Raw genomic sequence first — 27,244 nt, forward strand, 5'->3', positions numbered from 1 at the left:
CGTGTAAGGAGCAGAAATGGGTACCATCACGTTTCCGACTTTGAAAAAGGTCGGATTGTAGCCTATCGCGATTGTGGTTTATCGTATCGCGACATTGCCGCTCGCGTTGGTCGAAATCCAATGACTGTTAGCAGAATATGGACTTGGTGGGTTCAGGAGGGTAATACAGAACGACGTGCTGGATCCCAAAGGCCTCGTATCATTAGCAGTCGAGATGAGAAGCATCTCATCCGCATGGCTGTAACGGATCGTGCAGCCACGTCTCGATCCCTGAGTCAACATATGGGGACGTTTGCAAGACAACAACCACCTACATGAACAGTTCGACGAAGTTTGGAGCAGCATGGACTATGAGCTCGGAGACCGTGGCTGCGGTTATCCTTGACGCTGGATCACAAACAGGAGTGCCTGCGGTGGTGTACTCAACGACGAACCTGGATGCACGAATGGCAAAACGTCATTATTTCTGATGAATCCAGGTTCTGTTTACAGCATCACGATGGTCGCATTGGAGGTGTGTTTTCGTCATCGCCATACTGGCGTATCACCCGGCGTGATGGTATGGGGTACCATTGGTTACACGTCTCGGTTACCTCTCGTTCGCATTGACGGCACTTTGAACAGTGGACGTTACATTTCAGATGTGTTACGACCCGTGTCTATACCCTTAATTCGATCTCTGCGAAACCTTTCATTTCAGCAGGATAATGCACGACCGCATATTACAGGTCCTTTAGGGGCCTTTCTCGATACAGAAAATGTTCGACTGCTGCCCTGGCCAGCTCATTCTCCAGATCTCTCACCGATTGGCAACGTCTGGTCAATGGTGGCCGAGCAACTGGCTCGTCACAATACGCCAGTCACTACTGTTGATGAACTGTGGAATCATGTTGGAGCTGCGTGGGCAGCTGTACCTGTACACGCCGTCCAAGCTCTGTTTGACTCAATGCCCAGGCGAATCAAGGCAGTTATTACGGCCAGAGGTGGTTGTTGTGGGTACTGATTTCTCAGGATCTATGCACCCAAACTGCGTGAAAATGTAATCAGATATCAGTTGTAGTACAATATATTTGTCCAATGAATACCTCTTTACCATCTGCATTCCTTCTTGGTGTAGCAATTTTAATTGCCAGTAGTGTACATAAACGATTTGGCGGACAGGATGGAGAGCAATCTGCGGTTGTTTACTGATGATTCTGTGGTGTACGGTAAGGTTTCGAATTTGAGTGACTGTAGGAAGATACAAGACGACGTAGACAAAATTTCCAGTTGGTGTAATGAATGGCAGGTAGCCCTAAATATGGAAAAATGTAATTTAAGGCTGTTGAGTAGGAATAACAAACCTGTAATGTTTGGCTGCAATATTACTAATGTCGCGCTTCAGAGAGTCCAGTCGTTTAAATAGCTAGGTGTAACATTGCAAAGAGACATTAAACGGAACGAGCATGTGACAACTATGATAGGGTAGGCGAGAGGTCGACTTCGGTTCATTTGGAGAAATTTAGGAAAGAGTGGTTCAGCTGTCAAGTGCATGTAGTACGCTGGAGCGACCTATTCTTGAGTAATCCTCGTGTGTTTGGGATACGCACCAGGTCGGATTGAAGGAAGACATCGAATGAATAAAGAGACGGGCTGCTAGATTTGTGACCGGTAGGTTCCAACAACACGTAGATGTTACGGAGATGGTTCGGGAACTCAAATGGGACTCTCCGGAGGGAAGGCGACGTTCTTTCCGAGAAACACTATTGGGAAAATTTAGAGAACTGGCACTTGAAGCTGATTGCACGAATGGTTCTACTCTAGTCAATATACACTGCACGTAAGGACCATGAAGATAAGATAGGAGAAATTAGAACTCATAAGGAGCCGTACAGACAGTAGTTTCTACCTCGTTTTACTTGCGAGTGGAACAGGAAAGGATATGACTAGTAGTTGCTAAGGGATACCCTCCGTCACGCACCGTATGGATACTTCCAGCGTATCTATGTAGATGTAGGCGTAGATAGCCAGACCCAAGTCTCAATAAAAAGCGAAGGGATGTTTTCAGTACTGGAGCAGTCGGAAAATCGTTGTTGATAATTCTTCCGGGTTATACGGCCGTGGTCCACGGAATTCTTCTATTCCTAACGTTTCGTCCAATACTACGTTGGACATCCTCAGAGGTATGGCTGGTCCTGCTGAGTCCTGCCGACACAGGTCCCAGCCATACCTCTGAGGATGACCAACGTAGTATTGGACGGAACGTTAGGAATAGAAGAATTCCGTGGGCCACGGCCATATAACCCGGAAGAATTATCAACAACAGTAGCATCCGGTCGTGAAAGCCTTCACTGTATGAGTCGTAAAGTCCACGGCTACAGTGTCTGTGGTGGGGAATACCACGTTGACGCCACGGACAGCAGAGCCCACGGCAGCCCTACGCAGCCTGCCAGCCAGTGGCCGGATGCCTCACCAGCTTCCGCAGCACGTCGTCGGGCACGTTGCGGGACGAGTTGCAGAGCGCGAGGGCGGACGAGTGCGAGAAGATGACGGGCGCCTGCGTGACGTCGAGCGCGTCGCCCATGGTGCGCGCCGACACGTGCGACAGGTCCACCATCATGCCCAGCCGGTTCATCTCGCGCACCACCAGCTGCAACAGCCACAGGAGGAAACACACCTGCACATGTATCTCACAACAGGTAGTGGGGACAATCAAAACGTCATGAAGAGTTACATTTATACACTGTTCACCATACACATTGTAACAAGAACAGGAGCAAATAATGAAATTTTATTTACAATTAGAGGTCCCCAGAGATGGACTACACTCCTTGTATCAGTCTGTGTGGTGATCCATGTGAAGGTCCGAGAAACACCCTGCAGCCATTCGCCCTGGTGGGCCCTCTTTTGCGAGTAGTCGATGAAAAAATATCATAATTTCGCGTGATGCTATATAGCCTTATGACCATAACGATTGACAAGCTGGATACATAGCATAATGGGTAAGGTACTAACCTCATATGTCAAAGGCTATTGGTTCTAATCTTGTTAGATACACTTAATCCTTTTTTTTCATTTCTGAAGTCTGCAGCTCGTGGTCGTGCGGTACCGTTCTCGCTTCCCGCGCCCGGGTTCCCGGGTTCGATTCCCGGCGGGGTCGGGGATTTTCTCAGCCTCGTGATGACTGGGTGTTGCGTGATGTCCTTACGTTAGTTAGGTTTAAGCAGTTCTATGTTATAGGGCACTGATGACCACAGATGTTAAGTGCCATAGTGCTTAGAGCCATTTGAACCATTTTCTCATTTCTAAATGTTTATGGAAATGATCCTGATCATTATTTATATCCAATTTACTGGTTTCCATGCACTTTCTTTTACTTGTATACATTTGTCACATCATTTTAATCAATATTTTAATTTCTCCAATTGCTCTTATTTTTTCTTCCTATTATTCTTTTCCACTTGGAATCATTGTCCATGTGAATCTAATTATTTTTCTTAATCTGTGGCAATGTCTAAACGTTTGAAAATTCCGATCTGTCGGTTACAAAAGTAAAAAAACAAAATATGAAGTAAACGACTTATATTGACTGCGCAATAGTGACAAGAATATATTTTTCGTTACAAGGTGTGCATCTTTTTGGACGGCAATAGTCACATCAACATTTAAAACATAAATTCAGATTACGCTGTGGACAAAATAACATGGATGATGATTTAAACTAAAGCAAATGAAATTCAAGCAAAGTGAGAAACAAAAAAAATAATGAATGCAATAACATGTAGAAAAATGTCAGATGACAAAACGGAAGCAACACAATCAATGTTAATACACAATAGTAATCAAAATAACATGAACCAGGAATGCAAGTGCAAAAAGTCTGACGGAAAGAAAAATGAGAGCAAACGTTCTATTTCAGATGATGAATAACATGATGTGACAAATGAACAGAAAAAATTACATTTAAACCAATTAATTGAATAAAAATAATGATCAAGATCATTTCGATAAGGATTTTAAAAATGAAAAATACTCACTGCACCTCACGAGATTTGAACCAATAATCTTTTCTATGTGACGTTAGTACCTTAGCCATCGCTCTATGTAACTATGGTGTACATTTTTACCATTTTTAAAGATATATAGCATCACACAAAATTCAGAAATAGTTTTTCGTCGATGCTCACAAACGTAGGCCTACCACGGTGAATGACTGCAGGGTGATTCCTTGTACCTTACCCTACATCACTGTATAGATTGCTTCAGAAAGTCCATCCCACCGCTGGGGACATCTGCTTGTTAGTGTGCATACAGGACGTATACATTAAAACACTATTTGGGGGTGCACAGAGTTCGTAATTTACTACATAGAGCTGCCATCTATATTACCAACAATGATCTAACCCCAACTGCACATTTAGTCGAAACGAGCTTAGATAGAAGATATGGGGTACGTCATTTCACGCTGCTTCGTCTCTACGTCATCAGTCATACTGGTTCGCGGTTGGCGCCGTGCCACTCTCTCAGAAACCAGGTGACTGAATTGAGTGAAGAGATATGAATAACGTGCTTTCCATGCCAACAGTGTAACACTCTTTGTACTGAGGTACCTCATGACAACAAGGAGAATATAGTTCTTGTTTTAACTTGTTGAAAGGTCTCGTCCTGTAGACTTCGAGCTTAGGGCACAGCCATCGGCCTTAACGCGTCACAAATTCCAATACCTCCGGTCAAAATTACATGCTATGTGAATTAGAAGTGACCGTGTTGCATACCAAGTGGCAGCTCATGCCTCATCCCTGAACGAGAAACGCGATGCGTAAGCTTACCGTATATAGAGATTGTAGACGATGTTACCTCACCTATGTAATTCGACTGTGCTCAAATTATAATTTACATCCTCCATATCGGAACACATGAAATCCATTTATTGTTTAAGTAGAAAGTTAGCAACAGTTTATCTGCTCATTTCACCCTAAAAGCTCTTGGAGAGTTTTTGATGGATTTAATTTGGTTAATGTTGCCTCCAACGTATACTGCAAGACAGGTGGACTTCCGAAACACTGATAGTGGATTTCTTTGAATAATTGTACAATTGCTACAGTGTAATCGGGAGGCTGATACAAGCATCTAATTATTAATTTCAGTTCAGCTACGCCTGTTACTCGTATCCAGATTGAAACACTCTCCATTACTTCTTCTTATATTGACGTTTATTTCACTTAGGACTTTTTAGTGTTGCTCTATAAAAATCACGTAGGTTGATAGTGGAAGAAAATTAACGATGTCTAAATCGTAACCAACAATTTATCAAAAGCAAAATGTTGGCTCTAATGAATACCTGTATGTGGATTCAGCATCTTCAAAGTCCAACAACACATAATCGAGCTGTTAAGCTCACCTCATCATATTTGGATTGCAGCTTGCCGTAAGTTGCTCTACACCATATGAACTCTCTTACGATTTGTGCTATACAACAACAATCTTGGGGGGGGGGGGGACATGGTACATCCATAAATGAATAACAGACAAATCTCGTAAAAGTTTAATATACTGAGGAGGCCCGGTGTCCTCCACTTTCATAGAGGTACTATTGTTACGGATTTTGCGCAAAGTTACAAATGGTTTGATCAGCGTTCACGGATCTCACGCGACTGTACGTTGTTACTCTCGACTCGACAGTACTAATACCCAAGAAAAAGCTGCCCATGCCCAAACTTACACTGCTGAACTGCCACAGCTCTACCACGCTCTGCTTAACATGTTGGTTGCTGTCTGCGTCGCGGGACTTCTACCACAACATCAGAACTGTTAAGGAATTACTGTCACTTAAGAATCCGATGTTTTCCCAGACAGAAAACTACACAACAATCTCACTGTCGCAACCAAGTGGTGATCAGCGACGACACAAATCACAACAATGGCGTAGTCATAACATCCACCTTACCGACATGAATTGCAGTCAATGCGTGTCGCCTGGCACAAGCTTTGCACGTTACCTGACATCGTCTAAGTCTGCGGAAGTGGTCACCAATCAACATATACTTTGGCAACACCAAACAAATGCACTTACTACACGACTTTACTTGTAAAGACGTTACTAACTTAATATGCGTAAAATCAAAGCTTATTAATGCCTTAACTGAGGAGCTGAGGTTCATTGGATGTTTATGCTCGTTCCAACCGCCAGTTCCGTTCTCCTGACAACGGCTTGCCACAACCCCACTGTTGACCGGTCTAGGAATCAGTGACGTCACACCATTCACTTTAAGAATTATTAAGGGGCTCCGGAACGCCCTATACTTGCAATGTTAAAATAACGCTTATATATTACATGTTTCCTCACAAAGTATTTGAGGTAGGAAGTAGAACTTTTTACAGATTATTTATTGGAATACGGGCTACAACTTAACACAGGGATTTTACAAAATTTTAGTTCAGTTATTAAAGATGATTTTTTTCAATTGTAATGAAAATTCACAAAATTTTATATATTCAAAAATATACAGTTTTTTGGAAAAAGGCTGTGTTAAATTATGCAGAAGGTACTGTGTAACATTTACTGAAAGTTTGAAACAAATATGTTTGGAAGATCGTTAGAAAACATGTAATTAGTATGAGAAAATAAAAGTTTTGGGAATCGAACGACAAAGATTGGATTAACTTTTTAGTGCATTCCAGGTCCATAGGATGGATTATCTTCATCCTCTGCAAACTCCTTCTCCAGCTTCCTCTTGTTCCTCCTCCTGTTTACTCTTGCTTGTATTTCTAGACTCTTTACATCCCTGTCTGCAGCCCGAAGGCGTTCCTTGTCTAAAGCAAGCATCGCTCTTACCATGTTAGAACCTATCTTCATTCCCATATATCTAAATACCTTGCACCTTACAATGTTGCCATCATTGAAAGTCGCAACAGCATCATACACACCAAAGTGAAGTGTTTCTATTCCAACAAATACAGTCTTGGGGATTCTCGACCATATAACACTATTTACACTTTCATTGGGGTTTTGAGTTTTTCCGTGAATACACTTTTTCAACACTTCAGGTGCTGCTAAGTCTCTGAAAATAGGTTAACAACAACACATACTTTATCTCACATCACTAAAATGTACCTGATGAACACGGACGTTAATAATAACACCATTTGACAGCAGTTTAACAGCGCCACAGTGGGTCACGCCCATGTAGAACACATTTCAAAAATTTTTTTAAAAATAGTTGTAGTCTTCGGAATTGAATAAATTATATATCTGTTAAAAGGTAATAGTCTGCAGATTCAGAAAACGCAAAAAAGTAAAAATTGAACTTTTCATGATTTTGAGCCTTTCCGGAGCCCCTTAACCCTTTTCGTATTATATTAACTTACATGGACTGCTCTATGAGAGAGGCTCTCAGAATGATTTCTTACAGAATTTCTTGTACTACCTCCTAACTATGACAATGTATAACTTTTGCCCGCCCTGCTATTCTCCTGTCTTTCAAGCTGCACCACACAGAAGAAGTGTCTGCTTCTGCAAACTGCGCACTATTTTCGCTTATGATTCGTTTAGCGTAACTCTGCCACCACTCGAAGATACCCAACAGCGAGGGATGCCGACGCCGCTACCGACCTGCGTCTTAGAGGCCGACGCCGCCTCGCTACTGACAAGGACGGGACGCGCTCGTCTGTGGCTGTCATGCATTCAGATCAATAAGCTGAATTAAAATTCAAATACCTCGTGGTTCTCCACACACACCATGGTGCTGTTTTTACTAAACTTATTCTAATAAAGTTATTTATGCATCTAGCCATGAATACACCTGATTATTTCTCTCCTTAATTGTTTGAATTTATTAACATGTTGACGAGCAGTACTATGAGATACACACTGGACAATCATACCACTGCCACATCAGATAACATCGCAGTCAGACTCAATTTCGACCTCTATAGACAATGTACGCTTGCCCACTGCAATGAACAATATCCCTCATATGATGTCTAACCTGTCGTTTCGGTTTACGTTCCAAGACTTATTAAATATTTCAGAGATGTCTTCTAGGGTTTAATTCGGCTTTCGCTTCCAGGTATAATTTCACTGAACAGCTTTCCTCGATGGTGGTAAGTTCAGGGACAATGTTATGAACGCTTTGGAAAATTACTGTTACAATCTTGAAATTCAAAGAATCTATACTTTCCATACCCCCCATGTACCATGGACCTTGCCGTTGGTGGGGAGGCTTGCGTGCCTCAGCGATCCAGATAGCCGTACCGTAGGTGCAACCACAACGGAGGGGTATCTGTTGAGAGGCCAGACAAACGTGTGGTTCCTGAAGAGGGGCGGCAGCCTTTTCAGTAGTTGCAGGGGCAACAGTCTGGATGATTGACTGATCTGGCCTTGTAACACTAACCAAAACGGCCTTGCTGTGCTGGTACTGCGAACGGCTGAAAGCAAGGGGAAACTACGGCCGTAATTTTTCCCGAGGGCATGCAGCTTTACTGTATGATTAAATGATGATGGCGTCCTCTTGGGTAAAATATTCCGGAGGTAAAATAGTCCCCTACTCGGATCTCCGGGCGGGGACTACTCAAGAGGATGTCGTTATCAGGAGAAAGAAAACTGGCGTTCTACGGTTCGGAGCGTGGAATGTCAGATCCCTTAATCGGGCAGGTAGGTTAGAAAATTTAAAAAGGGAAATGGACAGGTTAATGTTAGATATAGTGGGAATTAGTGAAGTTCGGTGGAAGGAGGTTCAAATGGCTCTGAGCACTATGCGACTTAACTTCTGAGGTCATCAGTCGCCTAGAACTTAGAAGTAATTAAACCTAACTAACCTAAGGACATCACACACATCCATGCCCAAGGCAGGATTCAAACCTGCGACCGTAGCAGCCGCGCGGTTCCGGACTGAAGCGCCTAGAACCTCTCGGCCACACCGGCCGCCGGTGGAAGGAGGAACAAGACTTCTGGTCAGGTGACTACAGGGTTATAAACACAAAATCCAATAGGGGTAATGCAGGAGTAGGTTTAATAATGAATTAAAAAAATAGGAATGCAGGTAAGCTACTACAAATAGCATAGTGAACGCATTGTTGCGGCCAAGATAGATACGAAGCCCACGCCCACTACAGTAGTACAGGTTTATATGCCAACTAGCTCTGCAGATAACGAAGAAATTGAAGAAGTGTATGATGAAATAAAATAAATTATTCAAATAGTGAAGGGAGACGAAAATTAAATAGTCATGGGTGACTGGAATTCGGCAGTAGGAAAAGGGAGAGAAGGAAACCTAGTAGGTGAACATGGATTGGGGGTAAGAAATGAAAGAGGAACCCGCCTGGTAGAATTTTGCACAGAGCATAACTTAATCATAGCTAGTACTTGGTTGAAGAATCATAAAAGAAGGTTGTATACATGGCAGAAGCCTGGAGATACTGGCTCTGAGCACTATGGGACTTAACATCGATGGTCATCAGTCCCCTAGAACTTAGAACTACTTAAACCTAACTAACCTAAGGACAGCACACAACACCCAGCCATCACGAGGCAGAGAAAATCCCTGACCCCGCCGGGAATCGAACCCGGGAACCCGGGCGTGGGAAGCGAGAACGCTACCGCACGACCACGAGATGCGGGCCTGGAGATACTGACAGGTTTCAGATAGATTATATAATGGTAAGACAGAGATTTAGGAACCAGGTTTTAAATTGTAAGACATTTCCAGGGGCAGATGTGGATTCTGACCACAATCTATTGGTTATGACCTGTAGATCAAAACTGAAGAAACAGCAAAAAGGTGGGAATTTAAGTAGATGGGACCTGGATAAATTAAAAGAACCAGAGGTTGTTCAGAGTTTCAGGGAGAGCATAAGGGAACAATTGACGGGAAGTAGAAGAAGAATGGTTAGCTTTGAGAGATGAAGTAGTGAAGGCAGCAGAGGATCAAGTAGGTAAAAAGACGAGGGCTAGTAGAAATCCTTAGGTAACAGAAGATATATTGAATTTAATTGATGAAAGGAAAGAACATAAAAATGCAGAAAATGAAGCAGGCAAAAAGGAATACAAGCGTCTCAAAATTGACATCGACAGGAAGTGCAAAATGGCTAAGCAGGGATCGCTAGAGGCCAAATGTAATGATGTAGAGGCTTATCTCACTAGGGGTAAGATAGATACAGCCTACAGGAAAATTAAAGAGACCTTCAGAGAAAAGAGAACCACTTTCATCAAAAGCTCAGATGGAAACCCAGTTCTAAGCAAAGAAGGGAAAGCAGAAAGGTGGAAGGCGTATATATAGGGTCTATACAAGGGCGATGTACTTGAGAACAATATTATGGAAATGGAAGAGGATGTAGATGAAAATGAAATGGGAGATACGATCCTGCGTGAAGAATTTGACAGAGCACTGAAAGACCTGAGTCGAAACAAGGTCCCGGGAGTAGACAACATTCCATTGGAACTACTGACGGCCTTGGGAGAGTCAGTACTGACACAACGCCACCATCTGGTGAGCAAGATGTATGAAACAGGCGAAATACCCTCAGACTTCAAGAAGAATATAATAATTCCAATCCCAAAGAAAGCAGATGTTGACAAATGTGAAAATTACCGAACTATCAGTTTAATAAGTCACGGCTGCAAAATACTAACGCGAATTCTTTACAGACGAATGGAAAAACTAGTAGAAGCCGACCTCGGGGAAGATCAGTTTGGATTCCGTAGAAATGTTGGAACACGTGAGGCAATACTGACCCTACGACTTATCTTAGAAGCTAGATTAAGGAAAGGCAAACGTACGTTTCTATCATTTGTAAGACTTAGAGAAAGCTTTCGACAATGTTGACTAGAATACTTTCTTTCAAATTCTGAAGGTGGCAGGGGTAAAATACAGGGAGCGAAAGGCTGTTTACAGCTTGTACAGAAACCAGATGGCAGTTATAAGAGTCGAGGGACATGAAAGGGAAGCAGTGGTTGGGAAGGGAGTGAGACAGGGTTATAGTCTCTCCCCGATGTTGTTCAATCTGTATATTGAGCAAGCAGTGAAGGAAACAAAAAAAAAATTCGGAGTAGGTATTAAAATCCATGGAGAAGTAATAAAAACTTTGAGGTTCGCCGATGACATTCTAATTCTGTCAGAGACAGCAAAGGACTTGGAAGAGCAGTTGAATGGAATGGATAGTGTCTTGAAAGGAGGGCATAAGACGAACATCAACAAAAGCAAAACGAGGATAATGGAATGTAGTCGAATTAAGTCGGGTGATGCTGAGGGAATTAGATTAGGAAATTGAGACACTTAAAGTAGTTAAGGAGGTTTGCTAATTGGGGATCAAAATAACTGATGAAGGTCGAAGTAGAGATTATATGAAATGTAGACTGGCAATGGCAAGGAAAGCGTTTCTGAAGAAGAAAAATTTGTTAATATCCAGTATAGATTTAAGTGTCAGGAAGTCATTTCTGAAAGTATTTGTGTGGAGTGTAGCCATGTATGGAAGCGAAACTTGGACGATAAATAGTTTGGACAAAAAGAGAATAGAAGATTTTGAAATGTGGTGCTACAGAGGAATGCTGAAGATAAGATGGGTAGATCACATAACTAATGATGAAGTATTAAATAGGATTGGGGAGAAGAGAAGTTTGTGGCACAACTTGACTAGAAGAATGGATCGGTTGGTAGGACATGTCCTGAGGCATCAAGGGATCATCAATTTAGTATTGGAGGGCAGCGTGGAGGGTAAAAATCGTAGAGGGAGACCAAGAGATGAATACACTAAGCAGATTCAGAATGATGTAGGTTGCAGTAGGTAGTGGGATATGAAGAAGCTTGCACAGGATAGAGAAGCATGGAGAGCTGCATCAAACCACTCTCAGTACTGAAGACCACAACAACAACAACATACTTTTCATATTATCTGATTTCATTCTCTGTGGTCTAAGTACACAGCTACCCAAGTAGCTCCTTCCTCTGCACCCATGGCCTATCAGGGAGAATTCTCCAGTTTCCGTCCCATTACAGAGGTACAGAAATCTGCAAGTAGGACTTCACATAATTATAACGTCTCAGGTTGTGACCTTTCACTCGGCAATAAATCAATCCTGGGCACGCTGCTTTATTGTGTAGTTTCTACTTCTGGTTCACGAACAAAGGAAACAGTCTGCACCACTTCCGTGAGCCACCTGGAGAGCTGAGGATGGCCTCCGAACTCAAGCGACAGGAATGAGCCACAAGCAGATAAGTGCACCATGCACCCTCTATAGTCGCAAGTGGACCCTCGTCTACATCTCGAATGTGTCCTCTCAGATCCCTCCGCCCCCTCACACCACCACCAGGTATATCGAGCGCACACTGGACATCCTTCTAGCCAATGAAGCTACTTGTCTATGCTGCACCATAGCCCCCTCCCTTTCTCGGACTACTATAACAGTATCCCTCGACTCTGCTGAAGGAGCGGCCATATGCCCATGCGTAAGGTGAATGGGCGAGCCCAGACGACCAATCCCCACATTCGCCACCTCCACTTAGAGCACAAGAACGGGTTACAACTTGTCACTCACTCTCACAAGGGGACCGCAGCTACCCTTCATCAGGGATTACGTCCAGATTTATTGTTTATGCGTGGACTATCCAGAAATGAACGTGAAGGAAGGTGGATATCCAGTTGGCCTACCGTTCAGAAAAACAAATAGCAATTTTGGAGCGTGTCACGTGCGGCGTGAGCCAGTTGTGCTAGTGTCGTTTCGAGGCGCAATGGAAAGAGTGCAGAATGGTAATCCCAGGGACGTGAAGCTGAGTCTCTACATGAAAAATTTTTTGCTATCCTCCTTTCCCATTTGTACGTTATTTCAAATAAACCGAAAAAATACTCTATATATATTGCATTTCGTAGTATTTTCATAGAAGTCATGAAAACGAAACGCAAAGCAACATTTGGCACTTTAAAGGAGGTTGTCAGAAACAGACTGTAAGGCGTACACGAGAACTTCGTGTACTAAATTACTTTTTTTATTGTTCAGTTGACGATTTACACTTGCTGGCGTGATATTCATCGCAAAACCAGGGGAAGCAGTAATATTTATGACACATTGCACATTTTATAAACGCCACACTTTTACAATTACGTGGATGTTTTAACGGTTGCGTAGAAAAACAATACTCTTTCTGGTGTCCTCAAATCTTTCTCGACAAATTCACTTTACTCGGTCGAGAGTTAGGAAATTTATGAACTCCTTAGCCATAGCTAGCTAGCGTTGTCCGCAGCGGCCGATAGGCCCATCTTACCTGCACAGGCAACCTGTTGTTTGTGTGCAGGTGCCGACGGCTGCTCAAAGGCCAAAGTGGAACTAACGGGATATCAAGTCCCGTACGCAATAGTTGCAAGCTCTTCTTGGAAAGTTGTTTTCAGGGACCTCATAGACGCTGTAATTACAATTCTTTCTTGGAAATTTCGTTGCAATTCCTGGTCTTTGTTCCCTCTGCTTTTCATGCTCTTTATGAAAATATTAATAAATACGATCCAATGAGTGTTATTTCAGTCTATTTGAAATGTAAGTAATGTTAAGTTCGAAGAATGTTTACCAAGGGAATCGAGACCACGATCCTCGGATTACCATTCCGCACTCTTTTCGTCGACTGGAAACTACGGTTACATAAAAGGCTAATGACTCTCCCCACCTGAGCCAAAAATCCTATTTTTTTAAACAATTGGCTTTCTGGAACTCGAACCTCAGCCACTCCCATACCTGGCCAAGCCAGAAACTTGGACGAAATCTGTAACGACGTGTAAGTGCGGTCCCCTTCTGTGGTGAGCACGGTTTCGGCGTGATTGGTACACTGGAATCTACGGCAGCAGCAGAGCTCATGCACAAAAGAAGCTCCACTGACGCTACACGCCAGCACATGGCCAACTGCGTCTGCACTTGCAGCCTGAGCTGTAGCCAGTCCTCCAGCGCTTGCACACATCAGAAACACTTCCTACTAATTCCAATATCAGTATTCGGAAGAAAGGAATTTTAGTATCCCCTCAGCAGACATCGATATTGAGATGGCGCAGGTCTCGCAGCAGAGTAGTGTGGCAAACAGTTAGCGATGTTGCAAGTAAAGCATTGACTGAACAGAACACAAGACCCGTGTGTTTACATCTCAGCGGGGATAAACTAGGGCCCTCGGTTCTTAATATGAATTTCAGCTACCTCAGAAATGGTGTTCATCTCGTGTGCCGGAACCTGTTTCCGCGTGTTATAGGAGAAAGAAGACCCACGCCTTCCAGTCCACTAAATGATACCGATTTCTACAATTCTATGGTTCAACTTCGCCTTATGCAGTCTGGGAGACATTAATGTGGCTCGGGTCATGAAAACTGTTGACATGTTATTTTGCGATATGTTTCAACTTGTCATTATACTTGGAATAACATCTCCAATGGAGTTAGAGTTATCCTGGATTTTTCCCTAAGGAGTATACAATAGTTTAGCTGATATATCGTAAATGATGATTACCAATACTTCTTACGAAGGCTGTAGAGTACGTAATAAAACATTTTTTTCTCTAGGTCAGTTTCAGCAGAAATAATGCGGAATTTGTTGCAGCAGTTAGTGGAATATTCCCCCTTCAGTCCCCATAGTTTCATAAAATTCCGATAGGTGGTGGCGCTATACGTATACTTCAAAATGACGTCTGTAACGGAAGTGCGTTCCAAGCTGTGAGCTGTCACTGAGTTTCTTTTGGCGGAAAACTAGAGCCGCGCTCGAATCAAAAACCGTGCGTTGGCCACACTGCAATGCCCTAGCATAGGATATCAAAGCAGTCCCGCCTGGATATCTGCCCCCCCCCCCCTCACAAATTCTATAAGTCCCTCCAGATCCTTGAGCGTCATGCACTCAGCCTCGCCTTCCGTATACGCCTCCCGTCCCCCACGCGGGTCCTCTATGACCTCATTCCTTTCCCCTGTTCCTCGAACATATCCGCATACTCTACACCTCCCGACGCCTTGATCCCCCTCACCCCCTGGTTGCTCCTCTCCTCTCCCGTCCCCGCCCCCTGTCACGTCTTCACTGTTGTGTCTCCCCTACCCTCCATCTCTACACCCTTCATCTCCTTTCCCAAGGTGGCTTTCATCGACTCCCCCTCCCAGATGATGCCCTCTCTCCCTCCCTTTATCCCTCCTATCAACTCTGATCCTCACCCCCCCTCCTTTCCTCCGTCCTTTACCTGGGCTCCCTCTTCCCCCCTTCCATCCTGTGTTTATCCGCGCCTAACCTCTCCCTATCTCCCTTCTCCCCCCTCCCCCCCCCGAGTCCCTTTGTATATCCCGTCCTCTGCCGTCCCCACTCTCTGTCGCGTCTGCCCAGCACCCCCCACCCCTCTTATGGGTCCTCATCCTCCATTGGCTCCTTTCCCCCCTCCCCCCCTTCGCTTTTCCTCACCTTCCCCCCTTTTTTATCTTCCCCTCATCTGTCTAGTTTCCCCCCACATGCTCTCTGCTGTGGTATGTCATATTTTAGTGCAGTGTTCCAGTGACTGTTCAGTGTTGTTTCGTCTTTTCCCATGTTGCAAACAGAAACCATGCTGTCGCTGGGTGTGAATTTTATGTCCTTTGCGAACAGAAACCAGACTGTCCTGTGTTTTTTTTAATTGTGTATCTATTATTTTACCTGTCTGCTTCGTATGTATTTTTATTAGCATCATCATCCCTTTGTTCTGTTTACGTTTCACGATTTTTTCGCCGTGTTACCCTTTAAGTCTTCGATTTTATCGCGTTTTTTATTCGCTTCCATCGAGCGTACTAGTATATACTTCCACATTTCTACATCGTTTGAGAGTGCCGTTCGCTACATTCATCAGAAAATTTCGTATTTTAATTGTTTGGTATCGAATTTTCTAAAGCAGAGATTGGGAATCAGCCCAGACTTCGTCTAAGCCACCGAAGAAAACCCTTAAAATTTAGACTCTGCCTCACTGGAGTACAGACCAACGCACATCTGCATCTAGCTCATCTCCCAGTCTCGCAACTCGGCGCACTGAGCCTTAAGCTACACGAGCTGGTCATTTCCTTATGAGCACCCATCGCCGATAGTTTCTCGTAGATAAAAACATCGTCAAGGTGTACTGTGACAGAGCTGGTACATCATTAGCGCCAGTTTATATCGTATGAAATAAGGATTAGTAATTATATTCGGTGGACTGATAGTGAGCTGATTCCAAACGTAATTAAAGTGGTAGGAACCTGCTGCAAGAATGGAAAGAACTGTCTGTTTCGTAATTATAGTTATTTAATTAGCTACATACTGCATGAGTTTCAAATTTAAATCCATTCCAGTTAACAAGCAGTGTCAAATAACGTAATTGGTTCATTAGCACGCGCGTAGACGAGTAAATAAATTGTACGTCAGGAAGAACGAGTACAGTGACCAATGTGGGTTACTGTTAAAAATAATCGAGTTTGCGATTTCTGTAATCGACGTGCCGAGTACAATTAAGGTTGCCAAACGTGACACAGCTCTGAAAGAAAATATGTATTTTCGCCATATGAAACAATAAGCTGTGCCTCTATATCTGCTGTAGTATGGCCGTGTTAGGACAGCTATTACCTTATACCTCTGGAACAGTGCGTAAGTCTAATGTGACGTTTCTGCCAGAAGATTATAAATCTACCATTATAGCAACGTTGAGACTTTGATGGGTAAAGGTTTCCAGAAATAGCTGCAACCGGTCGCCTTTTATTATTCTTCAGTTTTTATCACATAACAATTATTTATATCGTGACATAAATAACTCACCACACTTTCAGTGCTTAATTGTTTCGTTTCTGTATCTTACAGCTACACAAACCAACCCCTCCCCCCTCACAGTAGTTCAGACATTCAATAAATGTGTACCATCTCATGATGAATCGCCACGCATCTGGAATCCTGTCATGGAAAATAAAATGGAAAGGAGACTGGTTGCAGCTATTTCTGGAAACCGCTAGCAAAATTGTTTTTCACCTCCATCTCCGAATAAAACAAATCGGTGATCCCTGTTATGTCCAGTCCTTGGCCGAAACTTTTAGCTTTAAACTGCTATTCTTTATTATAATCAGTAACTGCAGACACTTATCTATAAATTTGTTCCTTAACCTTGAGCTCCCTCTTCAGTGTTTGCACAGAGCTCATTCCCCTAACCTACCTAATGGTATTTGTTGTTAACCACACGTTTTGTCCTTGAGTTTGTCACTATTACAGCCAAAAACAGTTGAGGTACGAGTTCGAGAGAAGATACAGGCAACAGAAAGAGATGCGTGAGTTAAAAATCTCAAATAATCATTTACTTACGAAAATACAGCGGAATAACCCTTTTTAGTTGCTCCTATGACATTCTTCAGAAATTTATACTTCTTGCCCTGTGCGAACATTTTGTGGTCACTGAATTTGGACAAAGGGACTAAACTGAAGTCGCAATGTTTACTATTCTTTGAGTACGTATCCTAGACATAGAAAAAGTGCATTACAGTGATAGATGAAGTGAGAGATACGTAAACAAAGATGGAACATGACCCTGCCAGGACATGACTGGAAGTATTTCCCACATGAGTTTCTGAAAATCAGAAACAAACAAGTTTTGTCCAGAATGAAATTTTCAATCTGCAGCAGAGAGTGCGCTTAATCCTGGCAGATAAAAACTTTTTTCCTAATCCGGATACTTACCACTGAGACCAGTGGGATACCGGCTGCGCTAGCCGAGCGTGGTTCAAGGACCACCTCAGCACATCTTTCCATTTAGTCCCAGCTTTAGGGAGGTTGACGCAAGATACCAGGATAAGAGACCTCTCCAGAGAAAAGAATGGGATGAAGTCTCAGACCCAGCCACAGCTCCTCCAACGTTTCTGAGATGACAAGTTTTAGTTCTTCGTTAGGCTTTGAATTGGTGCATGTGGCGTTCTCAAATGTTACACCTGGCAGCGAACTATCACTGGAGGTTAGTAATCCAGATACGAATCCCGGTAAGGCCAACAGTACGATTTTTGAATCTGAGAGTAAACTACACTCCACAACGTACAAATCTGAAAACCTCTTCGCATGTTCAATACAGAAGATGCAGTCCATTCTCTCCAGCTTTCAGCAAACCCAAGATAATACACTACTGGCCATTAAAATTGCTACACCACGAAGATGACTTGCTACAGACGGGAAATTTAACCGACAGGAAGAATGCTGCGATATGCAAATGATTAGATTTTCAGAGTATTCACACAAAGTTGGCGCCGGTGGTGACACCTACAAAGTGCTGACATGACGACAGTTTCCAACCGATTTCTCATACACAAACAGCAGTCAACCGGCGTTGACTGGTGAAACGTTGTTGTGATGCCTCGTGTAAGGAGGAGAAATGCGTACCATCAGGTTTCCGACTTTGATAAAGTTCGGATTGTAGCCTATCGCGATTGCGGTTTATCGTATCGCGACATAGCTGCTCGCGTTGGTCAAGATCCAATAAACTGTTAGCAGAATTTGAACTCGGTGGGTTCAGGAGGGTAATACAGAACGACGTGCTGGATCCCAACGGCCTCCTATCAGTAGCAGTCGAGACGACAAGCATCTCATCCGCATGGCTGTAACGGATCGTGCAGGCACGTCTCGATTCCTGAGTCAACAGATGGGAACGTTTGCCAGACAACATCCATCTGCATGAACAGTTCGACGACGTTCGCAGCAGCATGGACTATCAGCTGGGAGAACGTGGCTGCGGTTACCCTTGATTTGCATCACAGACAGGAGCCCCTGCGATGGTGTACTCAGCGACGAACCTGGATGCACGAATGGCAAAACGTCATTTTTTTCGGATGAAGCCAGGTTCTGTTTACAGCATCATGATGGTCGCATCCGCGTTTGACGACATCGCGGTGAACGCACATTGGAAGTGTGTATTCGTCATCGCCATACTGGCGTATCACGCGGCGTGATGGTATAGGGGTTGATCGGTTACACGTCTCGGTCACCTCTTGTTCGCATCGACGGCACTTTGAACAGTGGACGTTACATTTGAGATGTGTTACGACCCGTGGCTCTACCATTCATTCGATCCCTGCGAAACCCTACATTTCAGCAGGATAATGTACGATCCCATATTGCAGGTCCTGTACGGGGCTTTCTGGATACAGAAAATGTTCGACTGATGCCCTGGCCAGCACGTTCTCCAGATCTGTCACCAATTGAAAACGTCTGGTCAATGGTGGCCGAGCAACTGGCTCGTCACAATACGCCAGTCTCTACTCTCGGTGAACTGTGGTGTCGTGCTGAAGCTGCATGGGCAGCTGTACCTGTACACGCCATCCAAGCTCTGTTTGACTAAATTCTCAGGCGTATCAAGGCCATTATTACGGCCAGAGGTGGTTCTTCTGGTACGGATTTCTCAGGGTCTGTTGTTGTTGTGGTCTTCAGTCCTGAGACTGGTTTGTCGCAGCTCTCCATGCTACTCTATCCTGTGCAAGCTGCTTTATCTCTCAGTACTTACTGCAACCTACATCCTTCTAAATCTGCTTAGTGTATTCCTCTCTTGGTCTTCCTCTACCATTTTTACCTTCCACCCTGCCCTCCAAAGCTAAACTGGTGAGCCCTTGATGCCTCAGAACATGTACTACCAACCGAACCCTTCTTCTAGTCGAGTTGTGCCACAAACGTCTCTTTTCCCCAATCCTATTCAATACCTCCTCATTAGTTATGTGATCTACCCATCTAATGTTCAGTATTCTTCTGTAGCACCACATTTCGAAAGCTTCTATTCTCTTCTTGTCCAAACTATTTATCGTCCATGTTTCACTTCCATACATGGCTACACTCCATACAAATACTTTCAGAAACGACTTCCTGACACTTAAATCCATACTCGAGGAGCAGATATTCCTCGCTTGTGAGGCGCTGTGGAAGGGCGACTTGTACCACGAGGTGGTCGCCAATAATCTTCGCCGACGCACTGAGGCTGAAGCTATACTGGTAGTTTGCTGCCACCGTAGCATAGAGATTTTCGAAAGCCCACCAATAAGTGAACAGAAGACTGTCGATACCGCTCCCTGTTAACATACCCTCCTCTGTCATTAGTATGGATCACAGAAATCACAGCAACGTAGAGGCCCATGCAACGAACCAGCGAATGAACAGTGCCGGCAGAGACAAGGCTGTAGATAATAAGGCCTGCTTGCGTTGTGGATGATACTGGTAGTGGATTTGTGGAGAACGTTCCACACGGTCGTCGGGCCTAGCTCATGCTGCTGGGCCACCTACCTCACAGCTCCCGATACCGGGATCACTGGCCGAGATCTTTTACTTATATTTCCACCGGTTGCCAGTGCTCAGAAACTACACGAAAATCAAACGAATGGATATATGTATACATTTATATTAAGCAGTTATTGAATTAAGGTGTATGTTTTTTGGCACATCGGTCTCATCATTGATGACTTGTTTCTTTTCTGCATATGGTAGCTTTCTTGTCAAGTAAGGAGGTGGTTATTGTTCTTGTTTTTCCTTATGATTTCCATCCCCGTGTCTAGGGTGATAACATTATATTGGTGTAAGCGTTCTGCCGATGTTGAATTATTTGTCCTATATTTCCAAGCTCTTACATTTCTTTGCATCTGGTGTCAAATATCCTCCTAGTTTGACATATGTATCTTGAATTGAACTTTTGGTTTTGTGGGCTGTTTTTCTGTCTTGTCTTCCTTTTATTTTTAATATTGGATATTTTGTGTATGTATATGCGGTTGTATGTCACTGTGTAGAATTTTCTACTTTCTGTTTCTTTCTCACTTTGTGCTATTTCTGTTCTTTTACTTTGTACGTTTGTATAAGATTCTTTCGTGTTCGTGACATCTGAATTTTGTCTCTTTTCCGTTTCCTGACATTACTGTTCAGCTTTGTTGCGACGTTTCCTTTGCATCCACTGTCTGAGGCTATTTGTATTATGATATTCACTTCGTTTTGTCAGTTACATGTGTCTAATGGTACTGAATTTAGTCTTTGGAGCATGTATGTAAGTGCTGCCTACTTTTGATATTTTGTGTTATATAGTGTCTCATGTATAACTGAGTCTGTTGCTGCTGGTTTTCGGTGTCGTATGTCAACTGCGTGTTGGATGTTCTGTATCTTCATGGTGATGTCCTAGAAATTTAATTTCCTATTTTTCTCTTTTACTATTGTAAAATGTACCTTATCATGAACAGAAATGACGTCAACTTTACTACTTTGTTCACTTCTAAGGCACAAGATGTCATCTGAATATTTGTTCCAGTATGGGATTTTGTAACTAGTAGGAACAATTTTCTTAATACAATGGTGTCTGCAGGATTCATAAATATACTTGCTATGGTCCCAGACACTGTGGAAAACCATTGATAATCCTTCACTTTGTAAATAGAATTCATTATTGAACTGGAAATAGTTCTGTTTTGTTATTAGCTCTAGCAGGATGATTACTTTCTTGACATATTCATGTGGAAGCCGTCTGTGTGTCTTAAAATTTTGTTCTCATTGTTTATTGTATCAGTTATCGGTATATTGTAAATAAAATCTCTACATCGAACGACATCAGGGTGGCTGTGTCTGAAATCTGTATGTTTTTTTGCATTGTATCAATTATGTGATTTTTCTTATTGCTCTATCCTCTAGTAATTTTTAGTTTTCTGTAAGATTTTCAACATGTATGTTGCAAATGGATGTGTGGGAACTTTTCTATAATTCACACTGACTCTGACAGTGAGGTCTTTCTTTTACAGCTTTGTTTGACATTGGAGAGATTCGTCTGCAGCAGTTTTCATTTTAGTGTATTCTAATGGTTATTCATCGTCTTTCAGAGTGTTTCTCAATTTCGTTTTGAATCTGTTAGTTGCATCCGGTTTTAGTTGTTTAATTTAATTTTTTGTGACGAACTTTTGCGTCTTACTAAAGTGTTGCTCTTCATCCATAAGAACCATTGTGTTTCGTTCAACCGTACTAGCGATGATGGTGTTGTGTTCCCGTAGTTCCTTTTTAGATTTTGTCTGTGCTATGGAATCTGTGTTTCTTCCATCTGTGTTGTTACGTTTTTGGTTTCATTGCTAACTAGACCTCTCGTCAGACCAATGTTTACCTCACTTGTTTCGTTCCTGTTTTCCTGTGTGAGAATGGTTTCTGACCCAGCTATGAGGTTTCCTATGTATTTTTCGTCTATTTTTGGGCTGACGTTGTCTTTCAGTTCTTTTTCGAGCATTGTTATTTCTTTTGGATGCAAAACAATTTGAGTGAGGCTGACCAGTCTTGGAAAAAAGTGATGCTTTTTGTAAGACTGGATGTAATTTGTGACTGTGGTAGGTGTTTCAAGTTTTCAACCTATCTTCTTTTAATTTTTCACTAGATAAATTACACATACTGATGACATCAGGTACCTGATAGGGAAACCAAGCAGTAACATTGACCAATTACACACAGACATTAGATCTGTTCATGGTAGGATACGTTTTACAATGGAAAAAGAGAAAAATAGGCAGTTAAATTTCTTAGACATCAGCATAAAGATTCAAAACAACCAACACACGCTTGACGTCTGCCGAAAACCACTAGTAAAACATCCACAATTATACATAAGTTATCACATCACATGAAATCTTAAAAGCAGGCAGCTCTTAGATACATGCTCCAGAGACTAAACACAGTGCTATTAGACACAGACAACTACCAAAAATAAATAGTACCATAATACAAACAACCACAAAATGTTGATACCAAGAAAACTTAGAAACAAAGCTGAGCAACGAAATCAAGAAACAGAAAAGAGCAAACATCCCGCTGTCGCCAACGCAAGAACAGAATCTCATACAAACAAACACACGAAAAACGAGAACAGAAACTACACAAAGTTGGAAAGAAAGAGAAAATAAAAGATTGTAGACAATGACATATAACCACTAATACACACACGGAATATCTAGTACTTTCAAAAAAGAAGACAAAAAAAACATCCCACCAAACCAACAATCCAATTCAGAAATACTTTCCAAAGACAACAGGAAACACTGATCTACATCGTAAATCAGGGAAATAACAATTAAAATTCAGCACGTGTGATGGATGATCTGTAAGTCAGACTGGGGGGACATTGGACAGTATATACATAGATCTTGTACGAACATGGAATATAGGATAAATCATTCAACTTTTGCAGAATTCTTACACCAACAGGAACATAAAATTATCACCTGAGACACGGGCATGGAAATCTTAAGTATAAACAGCAAAAGCTACCTCCTCACTCTACAACCGCGGGACTGCTACGGTCGCAGGTTCGAATCCTGCCTCGGGCATGGGTGTGTGTGATGTCCTTAGGTTAGTTAGGTTTAAGTAGTTCTAAGTTCTAGGGGACTTATGACCTAAGATGTTGAGTCCCATAGTGCTCAGAGCCATTTGAACCTATCCTCACTCTACAAGAAATTCACCACACCCAGAAAACCACAACACAGAAGAAAAATCTCATAAATGATCGGACCAACTTAGAGAAAATCACACACTCTTTAACTGACTGATCACTTAACATAACGTAAAATATATACACCTAACCACAGGCTCCATTTACCACTGCCATCTCGTTCCAGTTTCTTTCTATTATCATTATCGCCTTTCTCCCCCCCCCTTCTCTTTCATCATCATCATCATCATCATCATTTAAGACTGATTATGCCTTTCAGCGTTCAATCTGGAGCATAGCCCCCTTATAAAATTCCTCCATGATCCCCTATTCAGTGCTAACATTGGTGCCTCTTCTGATGTTAAACCTATTACTTCAAAATCATTCTTAACCGAATCCAGGTACCTTCTCCTCGGTCTGCTCCGACTCCTCCTACCCTCTACTGCTGAATCCATGAGTCTCTTGGGTAACCTTGCTTCTCCCATGAGTGTAACATGACCCCACCATCTAGGCCTGTTCGCCCTGACTGCTACATCTATAGAGTTCATTCCCAGTTTTTCTTTGATTTCCTCATTGTGGACACCCTCCTGCCATTCTTCCCATCTACTAGTACCTGCAATCATCCTAGCTACTTTCATATCCGTAACCTCAACCTTGTTGATAAGGTAACCTGAATCCACCCAGCTTTCGCTCCCATACAACAAAGTTGGTCGAAAGATTGAACGGTGCACAGATAACTTAGTCTTGGTACTGACTTCCTTCTTGCAGAAGAGAGTAGATCGTAGCTGAGCGCTCACTGCATTAGCTTTGCTACACCTCGCTTCCAGTTCTTTCACTATGTTGCCATCCTGTGAGAATATGCATCCTAAGTACTTGAAACCGTCCACCTGTTCTAACTTTGTTCCTCCTATTTGGCACTCAATCCGTTTATATTTCTTTCCCACTGACATTACTTTCGTTTTGGAGATGCTTATCTTCATACCATAGTCCTTACATTTCTGATCTAGCTCTGAAATATTACTTTGCAAACTTTCAATCGAATCTGCCCTCACAACTAAGTCATCCGCATATGCAAGACTGCTTATTTTGTGTTCACATATCTTAATCTCACCCAGCCAGTCTATTGTTTTCAACATATGATCCATAAATAATATGAACAACAGTGGAGACAGGTTGCAGCCTTGTCTTACCCCTGAAACTACTCTGAACCATGAACTCAATTTACCGTCAACTGTAACTACTGCCTGACTATCCATGTAAAGACCTTTAATTGCTTGCAAAAGTTTGCCTCCTATTCCACAATCTCGTAGAACAGACAATAACTTCCTCCTAGGAACCCGGTCATATGCCTTTTCTAGATCTATAAAGCGTAGATACAATTCCCTGTTCCACTCATAACACTTCTCCATTATTTGCCGTAAGCTAAAGATCTGGCCCTGACAACCTCTAAGAGGCCTAAACCAACACTGATTTTCATCCTATTGGTCCTCAACTAATACTCGCACTTTCCTTTCAACAATACCTGAGAAGATTTTACCCACAACGCTGATTAAAGAGATACCTCTGTAGTTGTTACAATCTTTTCTGTTTCCATATTTAAAGATTGGTGTGATTACTGCTTCTTTTGTCCAGTCTGATGGAAACTGTCCCGACTCCCAGGCCATTTTAATTATCCTGTGTAGCCATTTAAGACCTGACATTCCACTGTATTTGATGAGTTCCGACTTAATTTCATCCACCCCAGCCGCTTTATTGCACTGCAATCTATTGACCATTTTCTCCACTTCCTCAAATGTGATCCTATTTCCAACGTCACTCCTATCCCATTCTACCTCGAAATCTGAAACATTACTGATCGTATTTTCACCTACATTGAGCAACTCTTCAAAATATTCCCTCCATCTGCCCAAGGCATCCACAGGATTCACCAGCAGTTTTCCTGACCTGTCCAAAATAGTTGTCATTTCCTTCTTACCTCCCTTTCGAAGACTGCTAATTACGCTCCAGTATGGTTATCCAGCAGCTTGGCCCATAATCTCCAACCTGTTTCCAAAGTCTTTCCAAGATTTCTTCTTTGATGCTGCAATTATCTGTTTGGCTTTGTTTCTTTCTTCAACATAACTTTCTCTGTCTACCTGAGTTTTACTATGTAGCCATTTTTGATACGCCTTCTTTTTCCTTTTACAGGCTGCCTTGACTGTGTCATTCCACCAAGCTTTTTGCTTCATCCTACTTTTACACACTACTGTTCCAAGACATTCTTTGGCCACTTCTAGTACTGTGTCCCTGTACCTTGTCCATTCCTTTTCCAATGACTGTAATTGACTATATTCAACTAACTGGTACCTTTCTGAGATCGTTGTTATGTACTTGTGCCTGATTTCCTTATCCTGAAGTTTCTCCACTCTATCCTCCTACATATGGACCTGACCTCCTGCACTTTCGGCCTCACAATCCCAATTTCACTGCAGATTAAACAATGATCAGTGTCATCAAAGAATTCCCTGAATACACGTGTGTCCCTCACAGCCTTCCTGAATTCCTGATCTGTTATTATATAGTCAATGACAGATCTGGTTCCCCGGCCTTCCCAAGTATACCGGTGAATGTTCTTATGTATAAAAAAGGAGTTTGTGATTACTAAGCCCATACTGGCACAGAAATCCAAGAGTTGTTACCCGTTCCTGTTGGCCTCCATATCCTCTCCAAATTTACCCATAACCTTTTCATACCCTTCTGTTCGATTTCCAATCCTGGCATTAAAGTCCCCCATGAGCAGAACACTGTCCTTGTCCTTTACTCTAACAACTACATCACTGAGTGCCTCATAAAAACTATCCATCTTATCTTGATCTGTCCCTTCACAATGCGAATATACTGACACAATCCTAATTTTCTTGCTAGACGCTGCCAAAAAGAAAAAAAAAATTCGAACCAAACTCGCAACCATCGCAACCCATCTTCAGTCACATCTTCACTGAACATACAAGGCATTTTCACTAATTTACACTCTCTCTCTCTCTCTCTCTCTCTCTCTCTCTCTCTCTCTCTCTCTCACACACACACACACACACACACACACACACACACACACAGGAATCATATATATACATTTATTTATTTCACAGATTGGCAATGGTCACAACCTACACGAAAAACAAACGAACAAACATAAACACTGTGATACTGTGATTAGCGAGAAGACATAAAACTTCAGTTCTATTCCCAAAAGTGAGGTGAAGTGTAAATAACGAAGAAACATCTAAAGAGAAAGTAAAAAATGGGAGGAACTGCCAAGTGCATATGTGTAACGAAACTTCTTTCGACGTAAGTCTGTGCTAACAAAGATGGAGGAAGCAGGAGTTTGTAGAATATGTAAACGAGAGGCAGAAACACCGTAAGTAAATTGCCCATCAAGTTTACGAACAAAATGTTGTTTTTAATTTAAAATAACGAAAAATATACAAACATATGTTCCCAGCTGGGAAAATAACCTCGGCTGATTCTCCGTAAATAAAAGCAAACGCGTCTGGCGGAAAGTTCTCTTTAATTAATTGCACTTCGATTAAGACGTAGAAACCAATAACACAATAGGAAGACAAGTAGCTGAACTCAGGCACATAAACCGAATGTACAGATTTGACGTATCAGAACGGAATTAACTGATCGAAGACATAAAATAGTTTGCTGTAAGTGTTAACAGGTACTTCGTTCTTACTCAGAATATTCCAATTCTGTGCAGCGCGCATGTGAAGGTAATCACAAACGTTGGACCTGTCTGTCACTTCAGCGGAAGTACTTGTGATCCACACCTTACCCGGTGAAAGGAAGAGTTCAGAGGTCATCGGAGGCATCATGCTGCTAGACTGGGAAGGGGA

General features: G+C 42.5%; 1 protein-coding gene across 1 annotated transcript in view; it reads right to left on the minus strand.

The window, feature by feature from the left end:
• LOC126154493 (dipeptidase 1-like) overlaps nucleotides 1–27,244 on the minus strand; it is a 1,598,597-nt gene that overhangs the window by 233,996 nt on the left and 1,337,357 nt on the right. Inside the window, exon 10 of the mRNA XM_049916146.1 lies at nucleotides 2,453–2,629. Within this exon, the coding sequence (XP_049772103.1) occupies nucleotides 2,453–2,629 (177 nt within the window). The remainder of the gene's footprint in view (nucleotides 1–2,452; nucleotides 2,630–27,244) is intronic.

The sequence above is a fragment of the Schistocerca cancellata genome, unplaced genomic scaffold (assembly GCF_023864275.1).
Source record: "Schistocerca cancellata isolate TAMUIC-IGC-003103 unplaced genomic scaffold, iqSchCanc2.1 HiC_scaffold_1092, whole genome shotgun sequence".
Lineage (NCBI taxonomy): Eukaryota > Metazoa > Arthropoda > Insecta > Orthoptera > Acrididae > Schistocerca > Schistocerca cancellata.